Source organism: Passer montanus, unplaced genomic scaffold (assembly GCF_014805655.1).
Source record: "Passer montanus isolate IOZ18808 unplaced genomic scaffold, ASM1480565v1 scaffold49, whole genome shotgun sequence".
Taxonomy (NCBI): domain Eukaryota; kingdom Metazoa; phylum Chordata; class Aves; order Passeriformes; family Passeridae; genus Passer; species Passer montanus.
In genome coordinates, this window is record NW_024369818.1 from 4406349 (window position 1) to 4433087 (window position 26739).

The following is a 26739-nucleotide window of genomic DNA, read 5'->3' on the forward strand; positions in this document are numbered from 1 at the left end:
AAACATACTGTTGACAGCATCACCTAGTGCCATCCAGCTCCTGAAATCGAGCGAAGTGGGAATATTATTTTTCCCCTTCCCCTGGCCCCGTGGGGCAGCGCTGCCGCGTTTCTCCCCGCACACCCGCCCGCGGGCAGAGGCGCGGGGCCGACTCGCTGTGAGGGCGGCGGGGCCGGCTCGCTGCGAGGGGCGGCGGGGCCGGCTCGCTGTGAGGGCGGTGAGGCGGTTCCGCTGCTTGCCGCAGCCCACGGCCCCGGGGGAGCGGGCTCTGCCACCCTGCCGCCCGCGCTTCCTGTCCCCACGCCTCGCACATTCGGAAAATAACAAAACCGAACGAAACTTTTCGTGGGTTTTTTTTTGTTTTTTTTGGTTTTTTTTTTTTTTTTTTTTTCCCCCCCCCCCTGTCCCCTCTGGGGGGAACAGCCTCGCCGTGCGCGGCCCGCAGCCGGTGCCCCTCAGCGCCGAGCCCTGACAGTCCCCTCAACACCTTATTCCTCATCCCCAACCCTTTTATCCCCAATCCCTGGGTCCCCGTCCCCTCAGCCGTGATCCCCCTCAGACCTGTCCCCGCAGCCTCGTCTCACCTGCAATTCGCTCACCCCCGTCCCTCACCCCCAATGCCCCTCATCCTGTGTCACTCACCCCTAATCCATCCACCCCACACCCCCTCAGACCTGTCCCTCACCCCCAACCCCTCCATCCCAAATCCCCTCGTTCCCAATCCCCTCATCCTCAATCTCCTCATCCCCATCCCTCCATCTCCAATCCCCTCATCCCCAACCCCTCCATCTCAATCCCCTCATCCCTCATCCTCCATTCCCAACCCAATCCCCTCATCCCAATCCCCTCATTCCCAATCCCCTCATCCCAAACCCCTCCGTTCCCCATCCCCTCATTCCCAATTCCCTCATCCCAATCCCTCCATCCCCAACCCCTCCATTCCCAACCCCTCCATTCCCCATCCCCTCATCCCAAACCCCTCCGTTCCCCATCCCCTCATTCCCAATCCCTCCATCTCCAACCCCTCCATTCCCAATCCCCTCATCCCAAACCCCTCCATCCCCAATCCCCTCATTCCCAATTCCTCCATCCCCAACCCCTCCATTCCCAATCCCCTCATCCCAAACCCCTCCATTCCAAATCCCCTCATCCCAATCCCCTCATCCCAAACCCCTCCATCCCAATCCCCTCATCCCAATTCCTCCATTCCCAATCCCTCCATCCCCAATCCCCCTCAGCGCGGCGGCGGCGCCGCCCGCCCGCAGCCCCGGTGACGTCACCACGCGTCATTCCCCCCCCCTCTCCCCATGCAGGGGATTCTGCCCCCGGCGCGGGCCGTGACACGTGTGGAGGTAGCGGCACCGGCACCCCGGGGAGGCCGGGGCTTTGTGTCGCCTCCCGGCCGCTTCGTGTCACAGGTGTCCCTCCGCACGTAGCCTCCGAGGCGTTGTAAACTCACTTTTATGGCCGTAGCTGCTGTGAAAAGTTACTTTGAGTTCTGCAGGAAATTTGCTGGCGTTAATGTGGCTGCGCATCCAGGTAGGTTGTCACTACGGAGGTGCCTTTGCCTTCTCCTGGAATAATTATACATTAATTACCATACGCGCAACGAGCAGAGGAGAACCAGGAGCGCCTGGTGAGGTTTGGATGCTTAAACGTTGAATAACTAACTCTGCGTTGGTTATCATAAACACAACGGGCAGAGAGAAGCAGGGGCGCCTGGCTGAGGTTTGGATGCTTAAACGTGTTAAAGAACGAGGAGCAACTTCGAGGTATTGTTTAGGTGCTTCATCAGCAAGGAGCAAATGCAATTTAAAAGAAAATAAAAGGTGAAACTGGTTCTGTTGCAATGATTCCTGTGCCTCAGCAGAACGTGGTGCTCGAGTATTAAAACTCTGGCACTTTGAAATCAGCAGTGAAGGGTTGCGTATCAGGTATCGTCAGCTATGACAAATAAAAGATTACACCTAGGTCTGTTAGACACACAAAAGATGTTATCTAAACAAAGTTGCTTAAAACTGGTCAGACTTGCTCTCTGTAGTGCACCAGACTCTGCTTATTGCAAGTGAAAAGGGTCTGTAGCAAAACCATCTCAAAGTACAAAATGTGCAAGAGTGAAAGGATGTCCTTGTCTTGTTGAATTTTTTTTTTCCCTGATAAAAATTGAAAGGGAAAAAAATCCCAAGATTTCTTAGTGCTTTTAATATTTGGGGATTTTAGTACCACTGCCAAGTACTATAATTACTGGATATGCATCGTATACCAGAAAGTCAGCAGAACTATTAAGGTTTATTTGTTCATATTGTTTGTAAAAGCAGTTTATTGTAATTGAGGTACGAAACTTAGCGAAGGTCTGAGAACTTTCTTGGTCCTGTTGATCAGTTCTTCAGGAAATATTAGGAAATTACGATGTATCAGTGGTGAAATAATCAAGTGTAGAGCTGAAGTGGGATGTGCATCCCTGGGTGTTTTTTGGCTGGACAAGCCCCCCCACCAAGGGGAGCCAGCAGAGCACGGGCAGGGGTGTCCAGCTGAAAGGGCTCTGTGTGTGTGACACTCAAGGCGACTGTTTGCAGCAGTCACTCGTTAAATTGCATTTTCCAAGGTCTGTGTGAAGCTCCTGCAGTTGTGCTCCGATTAAAAGGAGATTAAAAGGTGTTTGTTGTGTCCCTGTTAGGTTTGGCCAGCAGCACTTAGAGCCCATTTGTGCCAAACCAGTTTCTTCAAGTTGAGTGTGAAGTTCCCAAATGACAGGAACAAATACCTGTGTTGTCATAACCCTTTCTGTAAGTGATCTCAGGGGTGTGCTGCACTTCTCACTTGGATTTCTACATCCACGCAGCTTGGGGATTCAACAAAGGTGCATTTTATGTCAAAATGAATTTTAGTTTTGACTTTCAGTTCGATTTTACAGAATTAAGTATAGCTCACAGTATTCCTTACAGCCTTGTACTGGCAGTCTGAGAGATCTCTGACCTTGGCCTTGCTGGAACTACAGTCAACAGAGCTACTGTGAAATAGGTTTTTATTTTGAAGATTAACTTGTGCCTTCTGGTGCTCTTGTCCATCAGCTGTGGCACAGGAGGAGAAATCCGAGGAATGGTTTTCTCTGAGACTCTGCTTGTTGACTAAATTTAGGATTATGTTATTAGCAGTAAGTGCATTTCCAGTAGCACTTGTGTTGACTTGGAGTAAAAACACCTGGCAAGGAAAGGAGGTGATCTTGAAAGTAGGAAACAAATTTTCATGCTTCGAGTGACAAGAACAGCATGAACTTTTGGAAGAAATTATTGAAGGTCAGGATTTAATTATTTTGCCCTTTTTGTGAGGGGGTCTTTGAAGTGCTGAGGATTTGGGGCTGTGCACTGTGTTTATATTCCTGTGACACTGTCACTTTTGAAGCTGTTTTGTGACTCTGGGAATTCCTTAAGCCTAGGTAGGAAGGATTAACGTTGTGCAGTTAAAGCTTCAAATATTCAGTGAACTTCTTCCCCCCTGGATATTGGATTAATAAGTATTTCCATGGTGATAAAAATAGGTATGAGGGTGTTGATCATAATCAACTGTTGTAGATTATGAAAATGTAATTACAGTCTACAAAGAAACGGGAAAGTAAACATTAGCATTTTAGTGACCAAGCTGAATGAAGTACAGAAATAGTTGGAATTGGGCAGAATACAGGAATTTGGGCACTTTCTGCCCCTTGAACTGGGAGGATTGCATTTACAGCGAGCTCTGTAATTGCTGTAAGCACATGCTGTTTGCAAGACATGAATATTGTGAGTTGCATAAATGCAACCTCTTCTCAAATACTTATTTTTGCAATAAATACTTCAAGAACCAGTTGCTTAATTGCCTGATTGTGACAAGCAAGACAAGGCTGAAACAAAAAAGTGACTGAAAACTAAAGTATTCTGCTGGAAAACGGGGCTGCATTGAAAGTTGCTGCCCTCCGAAAGGATTTTTCGCGAGCTGAGCTCTGCTGCTCCCTTTGCCAGTTGAGATAAATACATCTTTGATTTTGGCCAGTGTTTTCAGCCCATCTCTGGAGCACGTTCTGAGCCCGGTCTGTCAAAGGCCACTGAATTTTGTCAGTGTTAGGAGTTGCATAACTCCTTTGTGAGTAATTACTGGCAGTGACGTGGATGACTCAGCTCTACCTAGTTCAGTGCATCTCTCAGAATCTCCACAATCGCCTGGTGTTCTGCTGAGGGGACAAAGTAAAACATTGCCCCCTAATTTGAGTGCCCTCAGCCACTGCAGCAATGCACGGATTTTGTAAAGGTCTTGGAGAACAAGTTGCCTTTAAAAAAAAAAGTTTGCACGTTAATGCTCTTAAAGAGAAAACAATGAGTGTCTTTATGCACTGAAGTGCTGCAATGCAATAATAATGATGGTGGGTTTGTATACCACTTCTGAAATTAATTTTGGAAATCTGCTGTAGTGTTCTGAGTCTGACAGGAGCCAGGAGTCTGTTGCAGGTAGCTCAGCTTGCTTCCTGCAGGATACCTTTGGAGGCACTTCACAGTAACCCTAAAGAATGGCATGATTTGTTTACTCATTATAGGTAGAATTCTGCTATTTATGTAGTACTTCACTACATTAAGAATAAAATTTGAAATAGTTGCTTTCCTCAAGTTTAAATCTAATCCTTTTGTAGAATTACCTGCCATTAAATATAATTTGCAGGCTGGCTGCTTTGTGCCCTTTGATTCTGGAGTTAAGGTTATGTACACAGGCAGGAATGAAAAGATCTCAAGTCCTTTGCTAATTCAGTGATCCCTGTGCTTGGGGTCAGCTTTGTGTCTTGTCAGAGCTGTGACTTCTTGGAGGCACACGTAATTCTCCCTTGATCTGATAATGGGAAGGATCAAAACGTTCTTTTAAAATCACTAATTATATGTTGCTGAAGGTTTGGTGTCCTGTCTGAATGTATGATTTATTTGCCACAGGAAAAGAACTTTGTAGCTCTCCCTAGTAACTGATTATGGGTTTCAGGTGCTTTAGATTGCTTTATCCCCTTTTTCACTTGGTGTGTTAAAGAGTGTGAGGGAGTTTAGAGGCCTCTTCCCTTTGTGGGGGGGATTGAGAGAGTGGGGCTGGCCCAGAGTTTGTGTAGGTGGGGGGTGCATGTGCCCAGAACCCTCAAACTCCTCAGACCTATCTCAGGAAATCCTCAGTAGGCCAGTGTGTTGCTAATTAAATTAATGGTGCAAACTCTATATAGATGTAATTAAGAATAAATGAGGAACAAATGTGATCGTCCTGTCAGGGTATTTTTTTTCAAAGTCTTTTTGACATAATTGGGATTTCTGATGTAAGCTTCCACTCAGATATTTTGAAATAACTACTTGAAGGATTCCTTCTGTTTGTGGGGAGGGAAACTGCTCATTCCTGTGTTCATGTGGGAGACCTGAGGTGCAGCTCTGGGAACACCCCAGGAACTTCCCAAATGGAGCCCAGGGAAGGAGGAGCTGGGGAGGACACAGGAGCTTTTGGTGACCCTTGGGTAGAATTTACCTGTTTGAAGCCAGACAAGATTTTAGGTGACTAGTGCTGAATACTGCTTTTTACTTCTAATTATAGTATGATGATAAAATTCCCAGTTCTGCTTTTTCTAGAATTTTTAAAATTCTGTTTGAATCCCTCAGCGAAGACATAAAAAACCAGGGCAGGATGCTCCTGCTTTGTATCTTCCACTGCATTTCCTGGGATTAGGCTGTTTTGCCGACCTTTTGCTTGGCTTCTTTCAACCCAAACCTGTAGACCCACCAAGTCCCAAGGAATTTACCGTGTAAACAGTGAAAACATCCTTAATATGGGGGGGCAGATGGTTCCAATCTTTGGTGATACTGGGAATAGTTCTGCTGTACTAATCAGAGGAGGAACATGTGCAATTGTCATTAAGCCTTTTCCCAGCCCTTTGGATATTCTCCCAAGGAAACAGGGATGGTCCCAGCCATGGGATCCATTTAATCCAGAGGCATTTTTCTCCCTGCCAGGCTGTTGGGACCCTCATCCTGCACCTCTGCAGAAGTGTCCAACCTGCCAGGTGCTCTGACCTAAACTTTGAGCTCATCTATTTACATAGTTCCTTTTGTTATTTTTTACTAATCAACAATGTGGGGTACTTTGTGTCATTTCCAGATTGTATGTTTGGAAAGTGTCGTCAGTGTTTGCCTAAAAGTCTGAGTTCAGTTTGTCTTTTCAGAGAGTTAATGTTTAAAATGTTCAGTTGTAGGACTTGAGCAGCACCGAACAGCAAAATGACTGAAAGATGAAGGAATCTCCTTCACAATCATAGTATTGGCTTCTTTCACCTGCTCTTTTTATGGAGAGCTTTGCTTTTTAATTCACAATAATAAATTAAATTTGTGCATTGGTAGATATGTAGTAACTATTGACTTAGAGGTTAAAATTGATCTGTTCTGTATGTTTGTGCATGAATATTCATGAATAAATCACTAAAAGGAACCTCACTTGGCTGTGGAAGCTGCATTTTGTATCTGGTTTCCACAGAGGTGGGAAATAAGTATTAACTGTCACTTTTCTTTTTTGCCAGCTTCTGGTTATTGAAACTCAGCCAATTAAGTGACTGTACAAGACAGTAATGATTTGATTTTTGTCATTGACTTTTTTTAGCTGAATTACTTAACAAGCTACCAGACTTTGGGTTCTATTCCAACAAGTTTGCAGATTTTTGTTCCTTGTGGTTTTTTTTTTTAATGGACAGTGACCAGGATTCATAAACAAATATGGCAAAAGTGTAGTTGTGTGTATCAAGAAATAAAAGCAGATTCATGCTCTTGAACATCAAATTCTTTGGACTAGAAATTGGCAGGTGTCCCAGTCTGTATCAGCACAGAGAGACTGGACAGGAAAAAACAAACACAAACCAAGGAGCACCAGTGAAGGGGAAAAGTGTACGATAGGAAATTGTTAATTAGGATGATTACCTGCCATAAAAATCCCATAGCTTAGTGCACTTGATTTGCCAGCAAGTTGAAAGTACATTAAATGGTGTTCTCAGGAACAACCTAGATGAAGTGACACGCTGATTTTGGGTTCAAAACCCCCTTTCAGCCCCATTTTTTGTATCTGTATTGTTTTCAGTGTATCTGCAGTTCTTCTGGTTGGTAGTGTTGGTTCCAGAGCTTAAATTTAAGTAACAAAACTGGAAATTGTTGCCCATCTTTATAGAAGGAAAAGGTGAAGTGCACAATAAAATCACTTTGTTCCTTCATGGACTTTAACTCAATGTTATTACATTTCTGGAGTAGAAACCCAGTTTATTTCTAGTTCCAAATAAGTTTTTTGGACAATTTTTGTGGGCTTCACGTTGATTCACACTTGAATGTAATTTATGGTGTTATGAAAAGAAATTGCATGGAAATGAGGTTGGAGGTCAGGCTGAACTTTGGTGTCACTTCTGGATTTATTCACTTAATTTGTACAATAACAACCACAGTGAGTGTCTTGTCCCTCCTACTGTCTAATTTGTGAAAAAATATGCAAAAAAAGAAATAAGTTATGTAGCAAATGAGTAGCTTTGGTTTCTGGATCCAGAGTAATGCAGGAGTGATTTTTGCCTGGTGGAGTTGGGGTGGCAGCACATGAGAGATGAATGATGGGCATGGGTTGGAGGTACCATTGGTTAAACTGAGTTATCATAAATAGAAATTGGGGAGTGAAAATAAATGCAGCTTTCTGCTATTTCCTTGATCTGTTTTGCTTTTTTTTTTCCTTCAGTGAGGATATAGTCCAAATATAAGTGCCAGTATCTTGCTACAAAAACTGGAGATTTAATTTTATCAAAAGCATTAATTAGTGAATTAACTCTTAAAAGCTCTGCTGGGTACAGAGCTGTGGTACAAACCTGTCCCTGCAGCCCCCCCTGTTCCTGCAGGTTCTGGGTTTGGCTCTGAGCAGAGGAATCTGGGGGCATTTCTCTGTAGTGCTGTGTTTTACCAACTCCCATGCTGACAGCAACTCCATCTTCCACTATCTTAGGGATTTTAGAAAAATTCAGAAGTACAGGGAAAAAAGTCATTACCTACCCTAAGAGTTGAATTGGTCGATTTTCAGAAAGAAAAGTTTGAGTTTTCTTATGTCATTTCTAGTTAGTATTTTAGTGTGAGACCTGTGCCATATAAAGGTAGAGATGCTGAGCAATTAATATATAAATAAATTAGCAATTAGTAGCAAAATCCATAATGGCATTCACCCGTTTTTGTCAGGTATTTCCAGTTTTTAATGATTGCTTTGCATGTCTGAACAGAGCATGTCCTTCATATTTCTGGGGTTTGGTTGGGGTTTTTTTGTTGTTTTTTTAGTTTCAGCACTGAATTATTTGTGACTTAGAGAGTGCTTAAACTGAGTTTAATTTTTTTTTTTGTACTGCAGCTGTGGGCTTGGTATTTTCCAAAAGGCTTGGAATCACTTTTGCATCTTTTCCCTTTAAACTGCAAATTAATTTTCCTTAGAAGACTCTAGGTTTCTGAAAAGCATCTGCAGCATAAGTTTCATGCATAACTGAGGAATTCTGCATTAGTGTCATCTTGTAGGAGTGGTATCTGTAGCTTTTAAAGGAGTTTAAATTAATCCCAATTAAATAACACTGGCATAATAATAATAATGATGGCATTTACAAAGGGAGATGCTAAATGATACATAAGGGAGATGCTAAATATAACTACTGAGTAGTAGTGTTTGTTTGAAACTACAGCTTTAAATTAGAGCAACCCCACCACCAGTTCTCACTTGTGTGCTCTGAAATGTAAATTGGTCGAATTTTGAGCTCTTATTAATTTGAAATTGCTGGGTCTTAATGATGTTTTTCTTTTTTCTTTTCTTTTTTTCTTTTTTTTTTTTTTCCTGCAGCTAAATGGCCGGAAAATGGCAGATGAGCCTATGGAAGAAGGTGAACCATATTCCTACCATGTAAGTGTTTGATTCCTGCTCTCTTCAGCCACTCATTAGCATGACCTCCTGTTGCAGCAAAATTGATGCATTCCCTGCTCTTTAATAACTTCTGAAGCCATCATTTTATTATTGACAATATCTGAGGAGACTCTGAGTCTCAAAGATGGCTTTGGAAATCAGTACCTGGGTAGGGACTGTTGTAAATGCCTTGTTTGGGAAACTCTGCTGCATGAGGCAGAGCTTTGTGGAAAGACTCCCTGTGCTGGAGGGAGCATTTGTTCATCCCTCAACCTCTGAAATGCTCAGGCCAACCTGGGACCTTTCATACAGAGTGCTGAATGCTGCTCTTGCTGCAAGAATTTGTTCTGCTTTTGTAGTTTTTTTGTGTAGCTGCTGTACTTTCAGCTCAAAGGTACTGAATTCTGCTTTTTTAGAGCAGAATTAACGTGTACACCAGTATGTTAATTTTGCTTTTATGTAGAAATATCCCAGGTAAGCCCCTCTTGTGCAGGTTTTTGCCCAGTGCCCCTTCAGGAGATGCTGAAGATGAGTGTTCTGTGTGCTGGCTAAACCTTGGACTAAACTTAGGCTCCTCCTGTGTGTGGTGAAGTGGCTGCCTGCCCATGGAAACACTGGCCAGCATTTCCCAGCACACTCCTTGTGTTTCTGAGCTGGGTCACAAAGGCATCTGCTGCCCAGAGTCCCTGGCAGTGCCCAAGGCCAGGCTGGGCAGGGCTTGGAGCAGCCTGGAACAGTGCAAGGTGTCCCTGCCATGGCAGGGCTGGCACTGGATGGGCTTTAGGGTCCCTCCAACCCAAACCACTCTGGGATTGTGGGATAAATCGATTTTGTCAAAGCTGTAACCACTGCTTTGTGTTACAATAACATTTATAAGGAGGGGTTTTGGAGAATGAAGTCTTGGGCACAAGCCCCGGTGGTGCCTGGGCATTTCCTGGTGTGGAGTAGGTAAATAAAGTGTCAGAGTGGTCTCACATGTAGCAAGGAAAGGAGCAGTGCATTGTCTGAGTTTTCTACTGCTCTAGAACAAGGATGAGGAGGTGGTTTGAGCTCTGGGGTGCCTGGAGCCACATTCCAGGGAGCTGTGACAAAGCCAGGACTGATCCCGCTGTTTCCTTGGGCTCCCTGGCTCCTGGTGAACCTGCTGGGAGCAGGGAAGGGTTGAGTTCCCTCTTGTGCAAGGCTCTGGGTGGGAGCTGCTGCCTCAGCTTGCAAAGAAATTTGCTGCTTAAGCAGCACAACACAAAGTGAGATAACCAAATTTGTAGTTCGTGGAGGCCAAAGTAGAAATGAAAATGAAAGTGGCTCGGAGCTGCTCAGCTCTGTGTGCTCTCTCCTTGGCAGTGATGAAGAGGTCTCTTACACCTCAGTCATGCCAATTTTTAGTACCTTAATGGTAGTTAAGTAAGTGAAATTATATAGACATCTTTTGTGGAGATAAAGCACTTTATTAAAAAAAAATACAACTCATTTAATCCATCTCAAGTTAGTCTTTATTTGCATGGAAAACATTTCTCTCCTGAGTTCACATTTAGAAATCCTCTCAGTCTCCTCAGCAACCACGTGTGATGTCACAGGCTAATGGCTCGAGGTGGGTGATAAACACAGGAGAGGCTGAACTCTTAAAGAGCTTTTCTCATGCAAAGTTTCACGGTGTTAAGGAATACAAATTAGGATGGTGAAGAAAAAAGGCTTCTAAATAGAATATTTACATATTTCATAGGAAGAAGCAGCCATTAAGTCTGTTGTACAACTTGGTGTGTAATTAGACAACTTGCTGCTTTCATCTGTCATCAGATGACTTCGAAATGCTGCTGTTCTTACCTGCCTTAAATTAGGCATGTGTTTAAAAAGTAAAGGAAAATGAAAAGATAGGTGTATGTGCCCTCTGAGTGCATGAATGCACAGTCACCAAGGGGATGGATGAGGGGAAGGTGGGATTTTACAGTGTGTCATCAGTGTGTGATGGGGGTTTGTGACCAAAGAGGGAAATAAAGTGGCTTGGTTGTGAATTATAGAGTTAACTTTGTTTTCCAGCAGTGTCTGGTGTTAATACCCACCTTTGTGTGGGAAGCAGGCAGAACAAACAGGCCTTTCCCAGAAGGAGGATGAAATAAGGGAGGGGAGGGGAAAGGACTCCTGTGCACTAACAGCTGGACTGCAGTTTGGGAATATACCAAGATGTTTGTTTGAACTCTCATTCCCCTCTGGACAAGCAAAGCAATTAAGGCAGAAGCAATTAATGCATTGTGATGATGGCTTCTTTTTTTTTTTCTTTAATTACTGCAGCATGTACAAATTCAGATGAGCAGATTTCTGCTCTGAATTTCTCTGTAAAACCAGAATTTCTTCCAGGTGCTTCTGTAGGAACTGTGATAAAGCTGATTGAGTAGAAGTTTCAATGCACAGTTTTGGGCAGTAAGTTCACCTGACTACAGAATGATGTTATTTCCAAAACCCAGCTGTGTCATCCAGTGCTCAGGTCCTTTCCTGGTGCTGTTTGCCCTTCTCATCGAGGGCTGTAACTCACAGGAGGTTGGTGGGGTGGTTTCTGGTCTCTGCTAAGAGAAGCTTTCAAAATAAAGACCTGAAGAGAGGCTAGGAGACAGCTGATAATCATTTGATGCCCCAAAAGTGAAGTCATGCAAATCAGATGGGATTTTCACTCGTGATTTTGTTGTGTACAAGAACTTGATTGATCTTCCTGCTAGGGCTGAGGGTGCTGCTCCTTTTCCACCTGCAAGCTGAGGTTGCTGTTCTGGGCCTCAGTTTTTAATTCAGGGGTGCTTATTTTGACACCTTGCTTGTTTTGGCTCTCAGAAACTTCTCTTACACCATAAAAGCTGCAATCCATCATGGGATTTGTGTCATCAGGAACGTTTGTCTTTCCACAACTGGAGCTGCTGTGCCCCGCTTTGCTAAAGATGAGAGGGACATGAGACAGTCAAGAGAACATTAAATCACTCAGCCAGCTCAGCATTACCCTCAGCTGTCTGAAGGAGGTCCCCACACTGGATAATCTTCCCAGGAGCTCTGCACCCCAGAGCTGTTTCTTCTCTTGGATGCAAGAATTCTCAGAGTCCTTAAGATGACTCATCTCTTATTTATGGTCTTCAAATGCTGCCTGTTCCTCCAGCTACAAATGGATGACCAGAGTTATTATTTGCTGCTGTGAAAAGCAATAATTACCCCAAATGATGAAATTCAATTTGGCTTTCATTAAGACTTATTTCAGGAAGGGGGAAAGATGAGAAGAGTAATCACTGGGAAAACTAAAACTGCTAAGCAGAGGTGAAGCACAGAAGTCTTGGTTTAAAAATCTGTGCATATATTCATTTCATGTAAAATAATCCAGCTTTTCTGTAGTTGAAATATTTGTGGAAAAAGGAAATGAGCATTCTTTGAGAATTTCCCTTCAGTTTATAAATTTTAGATGCATCTATTTAAGAAAAGATAGATGGGAAAATTCTTCATTTGAACATTTTTTCTTTAAGCCTTATTAGAATTTAAAATATTTTACTAAAATAAAACTAAACAAAGAAAAATCCAGGTATTTACATGCACTTTTAGCAGACTTAGTTACTGCAGACCTGCTCACTGTTGTGTTTTGTTTGCTTTGAAATTACAGGATGAAGGAAGTGTGAAAGAAATTCCTATTACACATCATGTGAAAGAAGGATGTGAGAAAGCAGACCCAGCACAGTTTGAACTACTTAAGGTTCTTGGACAGGGATCATTTGGAAAGGTAAGATGATAAACTTGTTCCATAGACCTGTCCAGACATTCCAGGGAAATAATGGCCAGCAGAGTTGCTGGGAAGGTTTGAAAATGTATTGAGTAATGGAATCCTTTGCCAGCCTTGCTCCAGAGCCATGGACAGAACCTTCTGAAGGAAATGCTGGTTTGTCTTTTGGTGATGGGACTTGACATGCTGGGAAAGTTCTTCTCAAGACACAAAATCTGTATTTGTGTAACTGCAGAAGAGTTGATTGTGGCAGTTGGGAACTTAACCTGAAATACATTTCCCAGCTTATTTACTTTTTCTAGTTTGCTGTGTTTTTCAAGTGATCTCCAGCTAAAAGACAATAATTATTCAAATGGCACAGAGGAGAAATATGGAAGGGTTTTTGTTGCAATATTTCCCTTTTGTAATGTGCCACTGGGTGTCACTTTGCAGAAATGAAGTTGAAAATCTGATCTCTGTCACTGTGTTGAAACACAGTAGTTGAAATATTAATCCTAGTGTATAGGAAGGTAATTAATTCTTTAAAACCAGACTCAAACTACATGTTTTGCAACATCTAAAGTAGTCAATCAGCTTTACATTTGTTCCCATTTTCCTGTTCTTCTGCTGGCTCTGTGTGTGTCTCTAGGCAGGAACAAACCTCTGCATAGAGTACAGTGAGAGAGGAAGACATTGACATTAGGGAGGCATTCTGTGTGTAACAGATTGTGTAGAGAATAGATTTTAAACATTTCTTAGTATTTTGAGGTTTCAGAAACATTTCTTTACCTGATAATGTTGCCAATTCCCTCACACACTTCTCAGCAGGAGCCTGAAAAGGCTCCATGTATTTATTCCTCCTGATTTGAGATGTCTGAAGCCACCTGAGGGTTCAGCACAGCTGGCACAGCCAGCCCTGCCTCAGATTTGGCTTCCCAGAGCTCAGGGTTGTGCCAGCCTCAGGAGTGCTCCTGCTTGGGATCCAGCAGCTGGGCCAGATGTGCTCTGAGCTTTGGAATGCTGGCAGTGCCTCTTCAGGTGCTGCACACCTGAGCTCAGAGCTCTTTTTCTCTGTTCTTTCCTGTGAAAAGAGAAAACAAACCAGGAGGATGAGTGGCTGTTTCCTCGTGGTGTTTTCTCTTCCCAGCTTCCACTCCCAGGGCCCTTCCTTCAGGCTTGGCAAACACCAGAGGGGTTTCCTGGAGCCTGCTTTTGACTTCAGTGCAGGATTTAATAATTCCACAGAAATAAAGGGTTAAACCTCCTGAACTACTGAATTCTCTCTTCATTCTCTCAGTAATGATGTGCCTTCTGAAGCAGATGTGGAGTTCTGGAGGATTTGTCTGCAAATTAAACAAATAGGTGGTGCTTCAGTAGTTTGCAGCTATTTTGGGTCTTATTAGCTAAATTTTTTAACTTGTACAATAATTCTGATGTCCTCACGGGTTGTTGGTTGTTAAGATTAAAATATTCCTATGTGCTTATTATTAATATTTTATAATTGTGACTGTGTTCATCTACAGCTGTTTCCTTAGTTGCTGGTGTTCAAATTACTCCCTTTACTATTTTCTATCACCTTGGCCTATAGGAGAGCACTGTTGTGGGTCAGTTATTGGGCAAAACTTATTAAAACAAAAAGCCAGACAACCTTGAAACATGATATTTTTCTTCTAACCAGAGCTTAAAATAAAAACATCCCCTTTCCCAACCTTGTACAACTTAGTCATAACAGTGCTTGCATTTCAGATTCTAGAATGGAAAATCTGACAAGATCATTGAAAAAATAGCTATAATTTCTATATATAAATAAATTAATTGTAAATGGAGGTCTGGATAAGGTGAGATCAGAGAGGTAATTGTAAGGAGCTCTTTCTCTTGTGATTTATATGTTGTGTTTTTTGGTTTTGTAAGCAAAACTTATTCATTCATAACTAATAATTGCTATTACAAGAACAGCAATTTAGAAGTAAGAGCACATATCAAACCATTTTGTAAATTGGAAGATCTGGTGGTTAAAAATTAGTGTAGCTCCATGTTTTTGTAGTGAAATACTTTATCTAATATGCTTTTCTCTGTGTCAAGTTGTATCCCATCTATCTTTAAAACTCTTCTGGAGAGAGAAAGTAGAAAAACCTGTTGGAGTTGCTATTCCAGAGGGAAAGGGTGCTTTGATCTTAAATGGTGAGGTTTCCTCGCTTTCATCTCACCACTTGTACAGAATTCATTAATAAAAATGAATGTTTCATATTTGAGACTTGGGTCTTAAACCTCAAAAACCTCTTGGGAGGTGGCAGACCAGGCAGAATTGTCATTCTCCAAGAAAGTGATAGAAAGAAAAACTTTCTGTAACAACTTCTTTGATAAATCAGGAAAGAATCCAAAGTTTGTGGCCAGTGCCATGCTTCAGAGAGCTTGGTGCTTTGCAGCTCTGATCTGATCAGGGAATGCATTTTTGCTCTGCCTTTAGAGGTGTGTGCTTGGTCCAGAGCACTGGAAGCTGCCTGGCATTAATGGGAGGTTTGCAAAGGCTTTGTGAGAGTTTGGGTTTGATTACCTTTGATTACCAAGCTTGCAGTGATTTAAAAATGGGCTTTGTATTGCCAGGTCTTCCTTGTGAGGAAGATAATTGGGCCTGATGCTGGGCAGCTTTATGCAATGAAAGTGCTGAAAAAAGCTTCTTTAAAAGGTAGGTTTGTCTTTCAGCTGAGACTTTGGACTATGGGGTTTAGTGCACCTGTATTTAAAAGCTTTTTTAAAATCTTAAATTTTTGTCAGTGAGTTCATAACTCTTCTTTGATAGGAGTTTTTTTTTAGAGTAACTTGTGAGCTCATGTTGAAACATTAATGGGAGGTTTGCAAATGCTTTGTGAGAGTTTGGGTTTGATTACCAAGCTTGCAGTGATTTAAGAATGGGCTTTGTATTGCCAGGTCTTCCTCGTGAGGAAGATAATTGGGCCTGATGCTGGGCAGCTTTATGCAATGAAAGTGCTGAAAAAAGCTTCTTTAAAAGGTAGGTTTGTCTTTCAGCTGAGACTTTGGACTAGGGGGTTTAGTGCACCTGTATTTAAAAGCTTTTTTAAAATCTTAAATTTTTGTCAGTGAGTTCATAACTCTTCTTTGATAGGAGTTTTTTTTTAGAGTAACTTGTGAGCTCATGTTTAAAGACTATTTTAAATCTGGCCAGGTAGCTTTAATTATGTGGTCAGAAATGTTCTTTCAAAGTTGAAAATTGGATTATTTAATTCTGTTTAGACTTTTCATTATATGAAAACAAGTTAATTTCATAAACAGTTTTCCTTTTGTCTTTTGTTAAGTCAGAACTCTGCTGTGGTTAAAATTAAGTCATTCCCTTGTTCCAGGAGCCAGAACAATTGAATTCAGGGGTTTGGCTTTCAGGAGACACTTGAATGGGTGCGAGTCCACTGTGTGTAAATAGAGCTGTTACTGTTAATGGGGGAAAAAGTAATCTTTAAAATATTTTATATTCAGGACAGAGAGTTAATTCAAAAATTGAAGTTGGGAACATAGGAGCTTTTTTTGTGAAATCAATATGAATTATCACAAAATATGGGCATGTGCTGGAAATACAATGAAGCAAAGAAGAAAGTTGGGGCGGGCAGGAAACAAACCAGAGTTCTGCTGTCTGAGTTTTATGGGAGACTCAAACATTAAAAACAAATCAGGTGATGAGGCAAGAGATTCCTTCAGCCAGCAAAGCCTTTCTGTGTTGCACTAAATCCATCTGTGTATTTTTTTGTTTCCCGTCTCCCTCAGTCCGGGACAGGGTCCGCACCAAGATGGAGCGCGACATCCTGGTGGAGGTGAACCACCCGTTCATCGTCAAGCTGCACTATGGTTGGTACAGATCCCTCTGCTCTGCTCCTTCCCTGCTTCAGGCACAGCTCTCTCACTTTGGAGGGCTCACATTGGGTTCTAGCAACTTGGGAAAATAGAAAAAGGAGTGTAAATACACAGCTGTGTAGAAAAGTTTTAGGTTGAGCCCTCTTGTAAGAACTTTGCGAATCTTTACGTTCAAGTTCTTTGTACTTTTCTTGTACTTTTCATTGATTTAAACCAAACCACAGTAATTGATGTCCTTGCTGCTTCCCTGTTTGACAAAGGAGAAATAAAGGAACATTATTTTAATCATCTCTCATGACTAAGATTTTCTTCTGTGAAGGAGCAAGGAATCATTCAATAAATTGCTTTGTGTGCTACTGAATTATTTCACTTACACAACAGAAGTATTGCCTGTGACTGAAATTTCCTAGTTGTAAAAGCATTCAGATTTGTTTTGTAGTTTTGTCATACAACTATTGATTTTTATTTACTTTTTTAAAATTTTTTTAAGCCTTTCAGACTGAAGGGAAGCTCTATTTAATATTGGATTTTCTCAGGGGAGGAGATGTATTCACACGATTATCCAAAGAGGTAAGTACCTAAAATTTTATCTCCACTCACTCTTAGACAGGGGTTGGGATTTGTTGGTACAGGATTGGCTTCTAAACCTGTTTTCCCCATATTTCTTGGCATAGTTAAATTTTTAATAACTTTTGGGCTTTCCTTACATATTCTAGATTCTGTTTTATCCTTAAAAAACCCGAGTGTGTATTGATGAGTAGCCCAAGTTTTAATTTGGCATCTGCAAAGTACAGTTCTTTTGTCTAAAAATGTTTTGTTGCTTGGAAACACAACTGAAGTAAATGAATATTTAGCACTGAAGGAAGGGGATGTGTAGTTCTCATGCTCTTAGTCAGCCTAGGTGCTCCTGGAATCCTGCAGCCCTGAGAGCTTTCTGCTGCACTGTAAAATTGCCTGGTGCTGCAATCCAGATGCTCCTCCTGAATCCCACAGAGTGGGAGCACAGAGTGCCTTTGAGCCCACTCCCCTCCACCCAGCCCTGGCACACAACTGGACCTTGAATTTTCATTTCTATTTTTGTTTCCTGGAGGGAGAGCTCCAGAGGAGGGAATGGGATACAGCTACAGGCTGTTATTTTTTTAAAACCTTTGCCATCAAATATTTATTACATGTTACCTTAAGTGTTATGAACATGTTTAGAAGACTGTTATTTTCTTTTGGCAAACCTTTTATAAAGATCTAAATTTTTAATGGCAGTTTCTCAACAGCTTCACAGCAAGTGAGGTTTTCAGTGTTTTCACCACTGTAAATCCATTTATATTGCCAAAGCACAGGAAAAGCCACTTTCTTAAATGAGCAAACTGTGTTATCTGATTTTTTTCATGGCATGGAGGAGGTTGTTTATTCCCAGTATGTAATGCCAGGAGAGTTTTTTCCCCTTATACTTCTCATGAAAATAAAGATTTTACTTTAGGAACAGGCAAAAGAGAATTTAAAGGCATTTTTGTTAAAAGCTGAGCTTGGTAACACAGTGATTATGTCTAAGAATTGAGGTCAAAATTAATTAATGTGGAAGCTAAAATGGCTGTTAAAAACTTCAAGTGACTGACTTGTCCTGGGTTATTGGAGCAGGAGGTAGGCAAGAGGTCAGGCTTTGATATGGAATGTCTAATTGCAGAGGGAATTCTGGAAGAGCAGGAAGAGCTGTTCCCTTGCACTATCCCAGCTGGGGTTACCCCCTCTGGAACATCTTAAATAAGGGATGCCAGGCTGTCCATAAGGACTCTTGCTACTGGCTTTTATGTATGTAGATAGGAAAAAAATCAGGTTTTTATTTTCTGGTAGGAGTAGGAGGTAGTTTCAAAAGTCCCTGGTAAAACACAGCCTGTGGACAATGCACATGAGGATAAATTCCCTGTGGCATTCCATACTTTGCACACAGGATTATTTTAAATTAATGTGGTTTAGTATGAAGTTATTAAAGTTATTGACGTTATTTTGTTGGTCTTTAAATTCTAAAGTGGGTATGAGAGTTTCAGCTGTGTCAATGAGATGAGTGTGTAATGAAGTTCTTATTGGTAATATTTAATGGAGCTGACTTGCATCATGTTTGACTTGACCCAGAGAACAGCTTTACATGTCATTGTGGGGAGATGGCAGATTAACATTAGCATCATTATATTGTGAGATTTGCATTTTGGCTGCTCCAAGGAGTAATGAAATCCAAGGAGTAATGAAATCCAAGGAGTAATGAAATCCAAGGAGTAATGAAGTCCAAGGTTTCCCTTTGCTCTTTTGAAAGAGGTGAAAGCCAGCGTGAGCACTGATCTTTGGAGGTGTGAAGGTGACACTTGTGGGGTGTCACAGCTTCATTGTCACCGAGGTCAGCACCTGTCATTGTGGAAATCAGAAATATTCTGATCATACCTGAGCCCTGCAGAGCAGGAGCAGAGCCAGGGAGCCCAGGGACTTCCATTGCAGCTGAGTGGCTGCCCTGCACTTCTGTCCTGAGCACTCCACAGGTTGCTTTAATTTCATATACAAAAACTGAGCCTGCTTTGGCTACTGTCATGTTCCACAAATGACTGGAAGAGCTTGGGATCCTGCTGGATTCAGCAAATAAGGGAATAGTTCCCTTAAAGCCCAAATGCAGTCCAGCCATTTAAAGATTCCAAGCTCCTCCAGTAATCTATAGAACATGACAAGAGCCAAAGCAGGCTCAGTTTTTATATATGAAATTAAAGCAACCTGTGGAGTGTTCAGGACATCTCTGCTCTAGAAGTAACATCAATATTTCAGTGTCTCGCCAGGGTTCTTTAGTAGTTTTTTTTTCCTAAGAGCAGAGCAGGTTCTTCAACTCCCAGGCTGTCGTGGTTATTGCCACCAGTGATTTATTCTCCATGTTTTTTTCCTAAATTATTTTTGCCTTTTTTTTTTTTCCCTAAATCTTGTTAATGTGAATTCACACTCACCCAATACAGCAGCCATATATTAAATTTTATGATGCAGTGGAAAACTGTCTGGGTTTGTGGCAGGAGGAGTGCTGAGTGTCAATTACAGTAAATATAACAATTAATTTATTATCTAAAAGTTAATTAATGCTCTGCAGTAATGCTGATGGTTTTATTTAAGTATTGCAGGTAGTTCTTTGTGTACTTTATAATTAACAGATACTAATAAAGCATTTCTCTTGGCTGAACTCATGAATTATGAGTTCACAAGGGACTTTCAAAACTAAGAAATCTAGGCAGACAGGAGTATATATATTTTTTAGATTGCAGTTTTAAAAACTGAAGACAAGATCAGAAGGTAAATCTATACAGTTCTTATTAGGTTATGTTTACAGAGGAAGATGTGAAATTCTACCTCGCAGAACTGGCCCTTGCTTTGGATCACCTTCACAGCTTGGGAATTGTGTACAGGGACCTGAAGCCAGAAAAGTAAAGTAAAATGTATTTTACCACTATTATGTGTATTTTGCTTGTTGCTTTGCCTTTTCCACTGTAAAAAATTAAAACTATTTTTGTTAGAGATTTTGTAAACAAATACAAAATGTAAAACACATATCTGTGGTTCGAGTTAAATAATACTAGCTCGTTAAAAAAATAACAGAATTTGATGTCATAATTTTTAACTTACATTTTAAATGTTTTATGTAAGCATTGATCTTTGTTTTGGTGAATGTGAATTTTAATTTTCAGCATTTTGCTTGATGAAGCAGGACATATCAAGTTAACAGGTAGGCACCATTCATTCATACAACTCTTTGTAAATAAGTTTTTCTGAGTTTCTGTATTATCAATTTTAAGTGCATGTAAAATTGCAGAAAGTAGTTCTGTGAGGAGCAATCCAAATACATATATTCTCAAAAATGATGTATATAAAAGACTGTTTAGAAAACAAATCACTATAAATTTCTGAAAGCTTTAAATTAGATTGAAGGTGATGATTTTGTACTAGAGATTTCATCATATATTTTAATCTAAGATACTGCTCTTAGATTCTAAGAGAAAATGTTTTTCAAACCCTCAAAGACTTGATAGAATAATGGTGATGGAAATCAGATTTATGAAATGCATACCTTTTAAAATTCTGCTATATTTAAACACAATTCAATCCTGAATTTGTCACTTCCTTCTGAAAGTGGAAATAATGGATGGGATCATTGATTAGCAATCATTTTCTCCTGTGAAAAAAAGGGTGTTTGAGAGCTGAGCCAGTGTCAAGGGCTTGTGTATTCACAATAGGGAAAAAAGTGTTCTGGGAATGAAATATTCTGGGAATGCAGGGCTGTTCTGTGCTGAAGTTGAGGCAGGTTACAGAACCATGTTGTCTTATGTAACACCAATATTTTTAGTGTGATTTTATTTATTCATCATTCAGTAAGACCAAACCATGCAGACTGCATTCCCTTTGAAACTGATTTTTACTTTTATCCAATTTCTTGTGTGAATAAAGCAGGCAGTAAACAGAGAAAATGAGAACTTCTGAGTATTTTAGAGCTCTAAAGGTGTAGGATTTCAAATGTCAAGCTAATTCAGTAATAACTTTGATGGCTAATCATGATTTTAATGACTTTTAGAATGGTTTTGGAGGTGTGTAGTAGACGAAATGTGCTCTCTCCAGATACCTGCAGTCTCTTGTTTCATGGAGAGCTGTGCTAATCCCATTTCTGAAAATAACCAACCCAAACCTCTCGACACTTGCATTTTGAATCACCACCTATTGATTTATTTGTGTTCCCTGGCATTGTTCACTGGCTGTGTTCTTGTGGTGCTGTGTTGTAGACTTTGGACTCAGCAAGGAATCAGTAGACCAAGAGAAGAAGGCCTATTCTTTCTGTGGTACTGTAGAGTACATGGCTCCTGAAGTGGTAAACAGGCGAGGGCACAACCAGAGTGCTGACTGGTGGTCCTTTGGGGTCCTCATGGTACTGTATTTGCCTCTTGCTTCCCTTGCTAAGCTCACACAAATGCACTTAGAATAAGCTTGTCCAGTTCTGGTTAGGGATGCTTGGGTGAGGGGGACAGTTCAATGACTGAATTGCTGCTGGGTGGAATAAAACAGATTTTTCACTCTAAGGAGTGTTTATCAGGCACCTGAAAAATCCTGGGTTGTCCATTAGTAGTTAAAGCCAGTTGTAGTCAGTGAGAGACTTCACTTTGTATATTTATTTTGCATGTTACTTGATAGTTAAATTTAAATACAGACTTGAAGGCTTGGTTTGAAGGAATATAAATGGCATTTCTGTGAGAGTGAGCCTGTGGAAGGAATGCTGGAGTGGAGTAGTGAGATAAGCCAGTAACTGCTGCCACCTCTGCCCTTCCTGGGGTGTGTTAGAGCATCAGCCTGACATGGAGATGGACCTGAAAAGTAAACTACTGTTCTAGAATTTACCTTTCTTGCAGTTTTTGGACTATGGCAACATCTAGAACTGATTGTGGAGGAGATTTTATTACTTTCAAGTAGCTTGATGCATAATATTCCTCCATCATCATGCTACACTGTTGTCATCATGTAAACTGCAAGTGAGAGCAGAATTTTAGATTTGGGAACACTTCCATAATCTTTTCAAAGTTCAACCAGTGTGGTGTAGAGGTAGGAAAGAGTGCAGTGTTTAACACTTTGTTTCAGCAGTTGGGGGAAGAAGTGTTGATTTAGATTAACATTTGTTCTTTCCAGTTTGAAATGCTTACTGGTACCCTGCCATTTCAAGGTAAAGATCGAAATGAGACTATGAATATGATACTGAAGTAAGTACATCTCCTTCCTTTTTCAGAAGTTCAAAAATGTCATTTTAAACATGTTTTAACAGCTTGTTATAACTCCTGGTCTTGTGGAAGTTGTCCCCATGGCAGGGAGTGGAACAAGATGAGCTTTAAGGTCCCTTCCAGCTCAAACCATTTTGTGGTTTTAAGAGCACTGAGCTGCAACAGGAGCAAAAAGCAAAGCCCCTTGATAAGCTTTAGATCCCAGACTGTGAAGTACCATTAAGTATCGCCAGCAATTAAAATCTCAGGGATGAATCTGTGCTTTGATTGTAGGCGTATAATAAAGATAAGAGCAGTGCAGTGACTGAGAGCAGCTTGATTTCCACTCCTGTTGTCGTTACACTCCCTTGCTACTGTTACAGCACACCTTGTTTTGTAAGCAGCAGGTGATCAGGTGTTGCTTTGTGTACAGATGTGTGGGGAGCCCTTACGTGCTCAAATTCTCATCTTAAATTGCCCCAGTTACAACAGAAGCTGCTGGACTGGACAAACTGGGTGAGCTGGTGCTCACGCAGTGGAGCTGTTGGGCAAATATGTTCTCATCTGTCTGTGCTCAGCTAGCAGAGTTTCCTCCTGGCACAGGCAGAGCCTTGGCCCTCGGAGGGGTGATGGGGAGGGGAGGAGGGAGAAGCTCTGCTCTTCCCAGCACAGGGCACTTGGAGCTTGCCCTGAGTGGGAGTTCTGGTGGTGCTGCCTGTGAAAGGATGGCCTAGACCACGAGCTGCCTCCCTTGCAGCTCCCAGATGCTGCAGTTCTGCACAAGAATTTACTGCCTTGGCAGGAATGGAAATAAAGTTTTCATTAAATACAATAAATGCTAAAGTCAGTGAGATTTTATATGACGGCTCAATGAGCCCTGGAGGAATAGTAGCAATCACTTCAAGGGCAGGTAATTGGGGATTTGGTGAGTCTGTTCTGTTACTGGTATTTATTTTTGTAAAAACCTCCTGGTGACATGAAGATACCTTTTAAATTAAATACTTATATATTCCTGAGATAATTATTTTACTCTGTTTCAGCAAAAAGCTTGCTTGGGTGGGGTTTGGTGGTTTTGGTCTGATGTGTTTGTTCATTGTGGGGTTTTATTTTAAACCAGTCCTATAACAGGAAACTTAAAAAGTTGATGAGTTAAGTATGTGCTCTCTACAAGGCTTTGGAATAGATCCTTGATACATCAAACTGTGCAGTGAAATCTATGTAGACAGTAAAAACTGTCTTAGTAAAAACTAAGATAAGTTTCTTCCTCTGACTTGTTCTCTGTTTTCCTTTAGAGCAAAGCTGGGAATGCCTCAGTTCCTCAGCCCTGAAGCACAAAGTCTCCTGAGGATGTTGTTTAAAAGGAACCCATCAAATAGATTGGGTTGGTTCATTTATTTGGATCTTTAAATAGTCAACTCAGCCTAGCTTGTTATTTCAAAGAAAAGCAGTTGCTTGAGGCTCTCAAGCTCTGGGTGATCAGAAGCATTTGGGCACCATTTCCTGTTAGTTTGGATCATGGCTTCCAGGGTTTGGCCAGGGAATGGTCAAAATGTGGGATCAGTGACTCAGGAGTGAGCCAAAGCTCTGACAGTGTCCCAGCAAAGAATATTGACACTGTATTTATGAGTTTCTTGTGTTTTCTTTGCCTCCCTGAGTATTTTACATCCTTGGAATATTTCTGTATTCACAGTTCACTGAAATAACCATGTCTGTGCAAACTTTTTAGAAGTGAACTAATTTTTAGTGCAATCTCAAAGACTTTGCCCACAAGTGTGTTAAACACAGTCTTCCTTTTGTTCAGGAGCTGGTTCAGATGGAGTTGAAGAAATCAAGAGACATCCTTTTTTTTCTACTGTTGACTGGAATGTGAGTACAAAAGGATCTGAATGATAAAGCTGTTGCTAATTTTTCTGTGTGTTGTGGCATTTGTAGAAGTATTCACATCTGAATAGGGCACAGCAAACACTGCATTACTGCTGACTGGCACATCCTGGCTTCTCCTCGAATTCCTTGGCATCTGGAGCTGCAGTATTTACTGCAGATAGAGATTATTAATTACAAATCGTGCATTTACTTTTTAAATAATTAAGAGTTGCAGCATTCGCAAGCTGAAATGGTCCATTAGAGCATTTGTAGCTGGGAGAGGCTGCTGGTGCTCCCAGGAATCCTGCAGGAAGTGTGTCCAGAGCTCCCTGTGGCTGTGGCTGTCCTGGGCTTCTGCTGCATCACTCCTGTGCCAGTCACAGCTCAGCAATGAACTCAGGTGCTCCAAGATGATCCAAAATCCACAAGTTCACAACTCCTGCCTTCAGTTTCTCAGCAGCACCTTATGGTTCTGCTCTGTGGTTCACTCGTGCTCGGAGCTGTGTTTGCCAGAGGGGTTCTCAAGGCCAGGGTGCTGTGTGAAATAAATCCCCCTTGGCTGGGAGGCTGCTGTGAGTGCTGGATGGAACAAATCAGATGTGGCTGTGCTGACAGAGCTGCAGCCACACAGGGCAGTGCTGTGCTCCCCTGTTCAAAGCCCCTCATCATTATCCATCTATTTATCTCCTGTATTTATTTCTGAAAAGTGATTTTCTAGCTGTGTTCATGCAGCAGCTACCTCAGAGTCTGTTCAGCAACAAGTTTTTAACAACAGTAAAACTTCACTGCTTTATGTGAATGCACTTCAGCAGCTGTTGTCTTGTTTGGCTTGATTATTTACTTTTTTTCCTTTTGAAGGGACTGATGTTGAAATAAATACCAGCAGGGAAGTTTGAAAGCTCAGCAGTTCTAGCTCCATCTTTTTTCTTTCTTTTTTTTTCTTTCTTCAATTTGTCAATAATTTGTATTTATTTCACTCTGGTGGTGTTCATGACACATCTGTATTTTACTTCTTGAATTCTTTGGGATGAATTTAGGTCCTCTTTCCTTGGTTTTGATTGGTTAGTTGGCTTTTTTTTTAACTAAAATATACTGTATGCTTTTATGCAGGAAGGTCAGATTAAAAAAACTGCAAAAACTAGATCTGAAGGGAGGAGAGAAATGGCAAGGAAATGCTCTTAGAACTTCCTGAATTTTGCATGGGGGATTCACCATCTTTTGACATAAGGTTTTCTGTTCCTTAGCGACACTTCTATATTTTACCTCTTGAATTCTTTGGGATAAATTTAGGTCCCCTTTCCTTGGTTTTGATTGGTTAGTTGGTTTGGTTTTTTTAAACTAAAATATACTGTATGCTTTTGTGCAGGAAGGTCAAATTTAAAAAACTGCAAAAACTAGATCTGAAAGAAGGAGAGAAATGGCAAGGAAATGCTCTTAGAACTTCCTGAATTTTGCATGGGGGATCCAACATCTTTTGACGTGAGGTTTTCTGTTCCTTAGCTGCAAATGGGATTTATTGCAGATTTGAGGTCTTTCCCTGATTTACTTGGGTGGATTAGGAAACACCTGGAATAGAGCTTTGAGAATGGGCAGCTCCTTGCCAAGAGGGATGTGCCTGACATGGTTTGAGGTCTTTGTCCTTTCCCCTTTATCTTGGCAAAATAAAAGCACCCATGGAAGCTTCAGTGACCCTTAAATCTTTGTCCTTCTCTTTCAGAAACTGTTCAGAAGAGAAATTCAGCCTCCATTCAAACCTGCCTCTGGAAAGCCAGAAGATACTTTCTGTTTTGATCCAGAATTCACAGCAAAAACACCAAAAGGTAACTGTGCATGGCTCTACATTGGTGAGGTTTATAGGCAGGAGGGTCAAATTCATGCTAAAACAACAAACAGAAAAGCCAGGGACAAAGTTAAAAGGAAAGGATGCACCAGGGTTCCAGTGCTTTGAAGGAGGATGTTCCCCTCAGCAGGTTTCTGTTCTTTGAATATTTTGCTAATCTTGGACTCAGGAAGAAAAAAATAAATGGAATATTAAAAGCTGGACTGTGGTTTCTAGTTATAATTCAAGTCATGCATGCAGTGTTTGAGAGGAAGTATTGAATATTAAAGTAAACTCAATTTGATTGCAGCAGTGATTCTTTTTAGGGTCAGTATTGCATTGAGAATGCCTTGCTTTAAGAAACATTAACTATTGTCATTATTATTTCTTGGTCTGCTTTAAGTTTCACTGCAGGTTTTCTTTTGTGAGTTTTTTCTTTCCTGCTGCATCCAGCCTTTAAACCCTCTTCTCATGATTGTTTGGAGAAGGTCTGTGCTCTTAATTGGACAAAATTATTGAGCTCTGAGATTTCAGACAGTGAATTCAGAGGTGCACAGAATATAACCTGAGGAAAACTGAATTCTAATAATTCAGGGATATTTTTTCAGTGGAGATTCACTAATTGGATATTCTTGTGTTGCCTCACTTGTGCCTTGGCAGCAGCTCATTCACCACTGAAGCTGCACATTCTCTTGTTGTTCTTCTGTTATACAAAACTGTTGAGCACAAGACAATTATCTTTAGTTCTTTTCCATAAGTAGTTCTGTTTCAATAAACTTCTT

At 41.2% G+C, this 26739-nt stretch overlaps 1 protein-coding gene across 3 annotated transcripts in view; it reads left to right on the plus strand.

Moving 5' to 3' along the window:
- The first annotated feature begins 8884 nt into the window (after window positions 1–8884).
- RPS6KA6 (ribosomal protein S6 kinase A6) overlaps window positions 8885–26739 on the plus strand; it is a 28759-nt gene continuing 10904 nt past the window's right edge. For 2 of the 3 annotated variants that reach the window (XM_039722556.1, XM_039722557.1), the window contains exons 1-12: window positions 8885–8940; window positions 12569–12685; window positions 15593–15674; window positions 16439–16519; window positions 17016–17095; window positions 19859–19965; window positions 20227–20264; window positions 21313–21455; window positions 22208–22278; window positions 23568–23656; window positions 24077–24141; window positions 25856–25958. In XM_039722556.1, coding sequence (XP_039578490.1) covers window positions 8896–8940; window positions 12569–12685; window positions 15593–15674; window positions 16439–16519; window positions 17016–17095; window positions 19859–19965; window positions 20227–20264; window positions 21313–21455; window positions 22208–22278; window positions 23568–23656; window positions 24077–24141; window positions 25856–25958 — 1021 coding nt within the window. In that variant the 5' untranslated portion in view covers window positions 8885–8895. Of the gene's footprint in view, window positions 8941–12568; window positions 12686–15268; window positions 15351–15592; window positions 15675–16438; window positions 16520–17015; window positions 17096–19858; window positions 19966–20226; window positions 20265–21312; window positions 21456–22207; window positions 22279–23567; window positions 23657–24076; window positions 24142–25855; window positions 25959–26739 lie in introns of all 3 variants that reach the window. The other variant, XM_039722555.1, reaches the window with a different exon arrangement.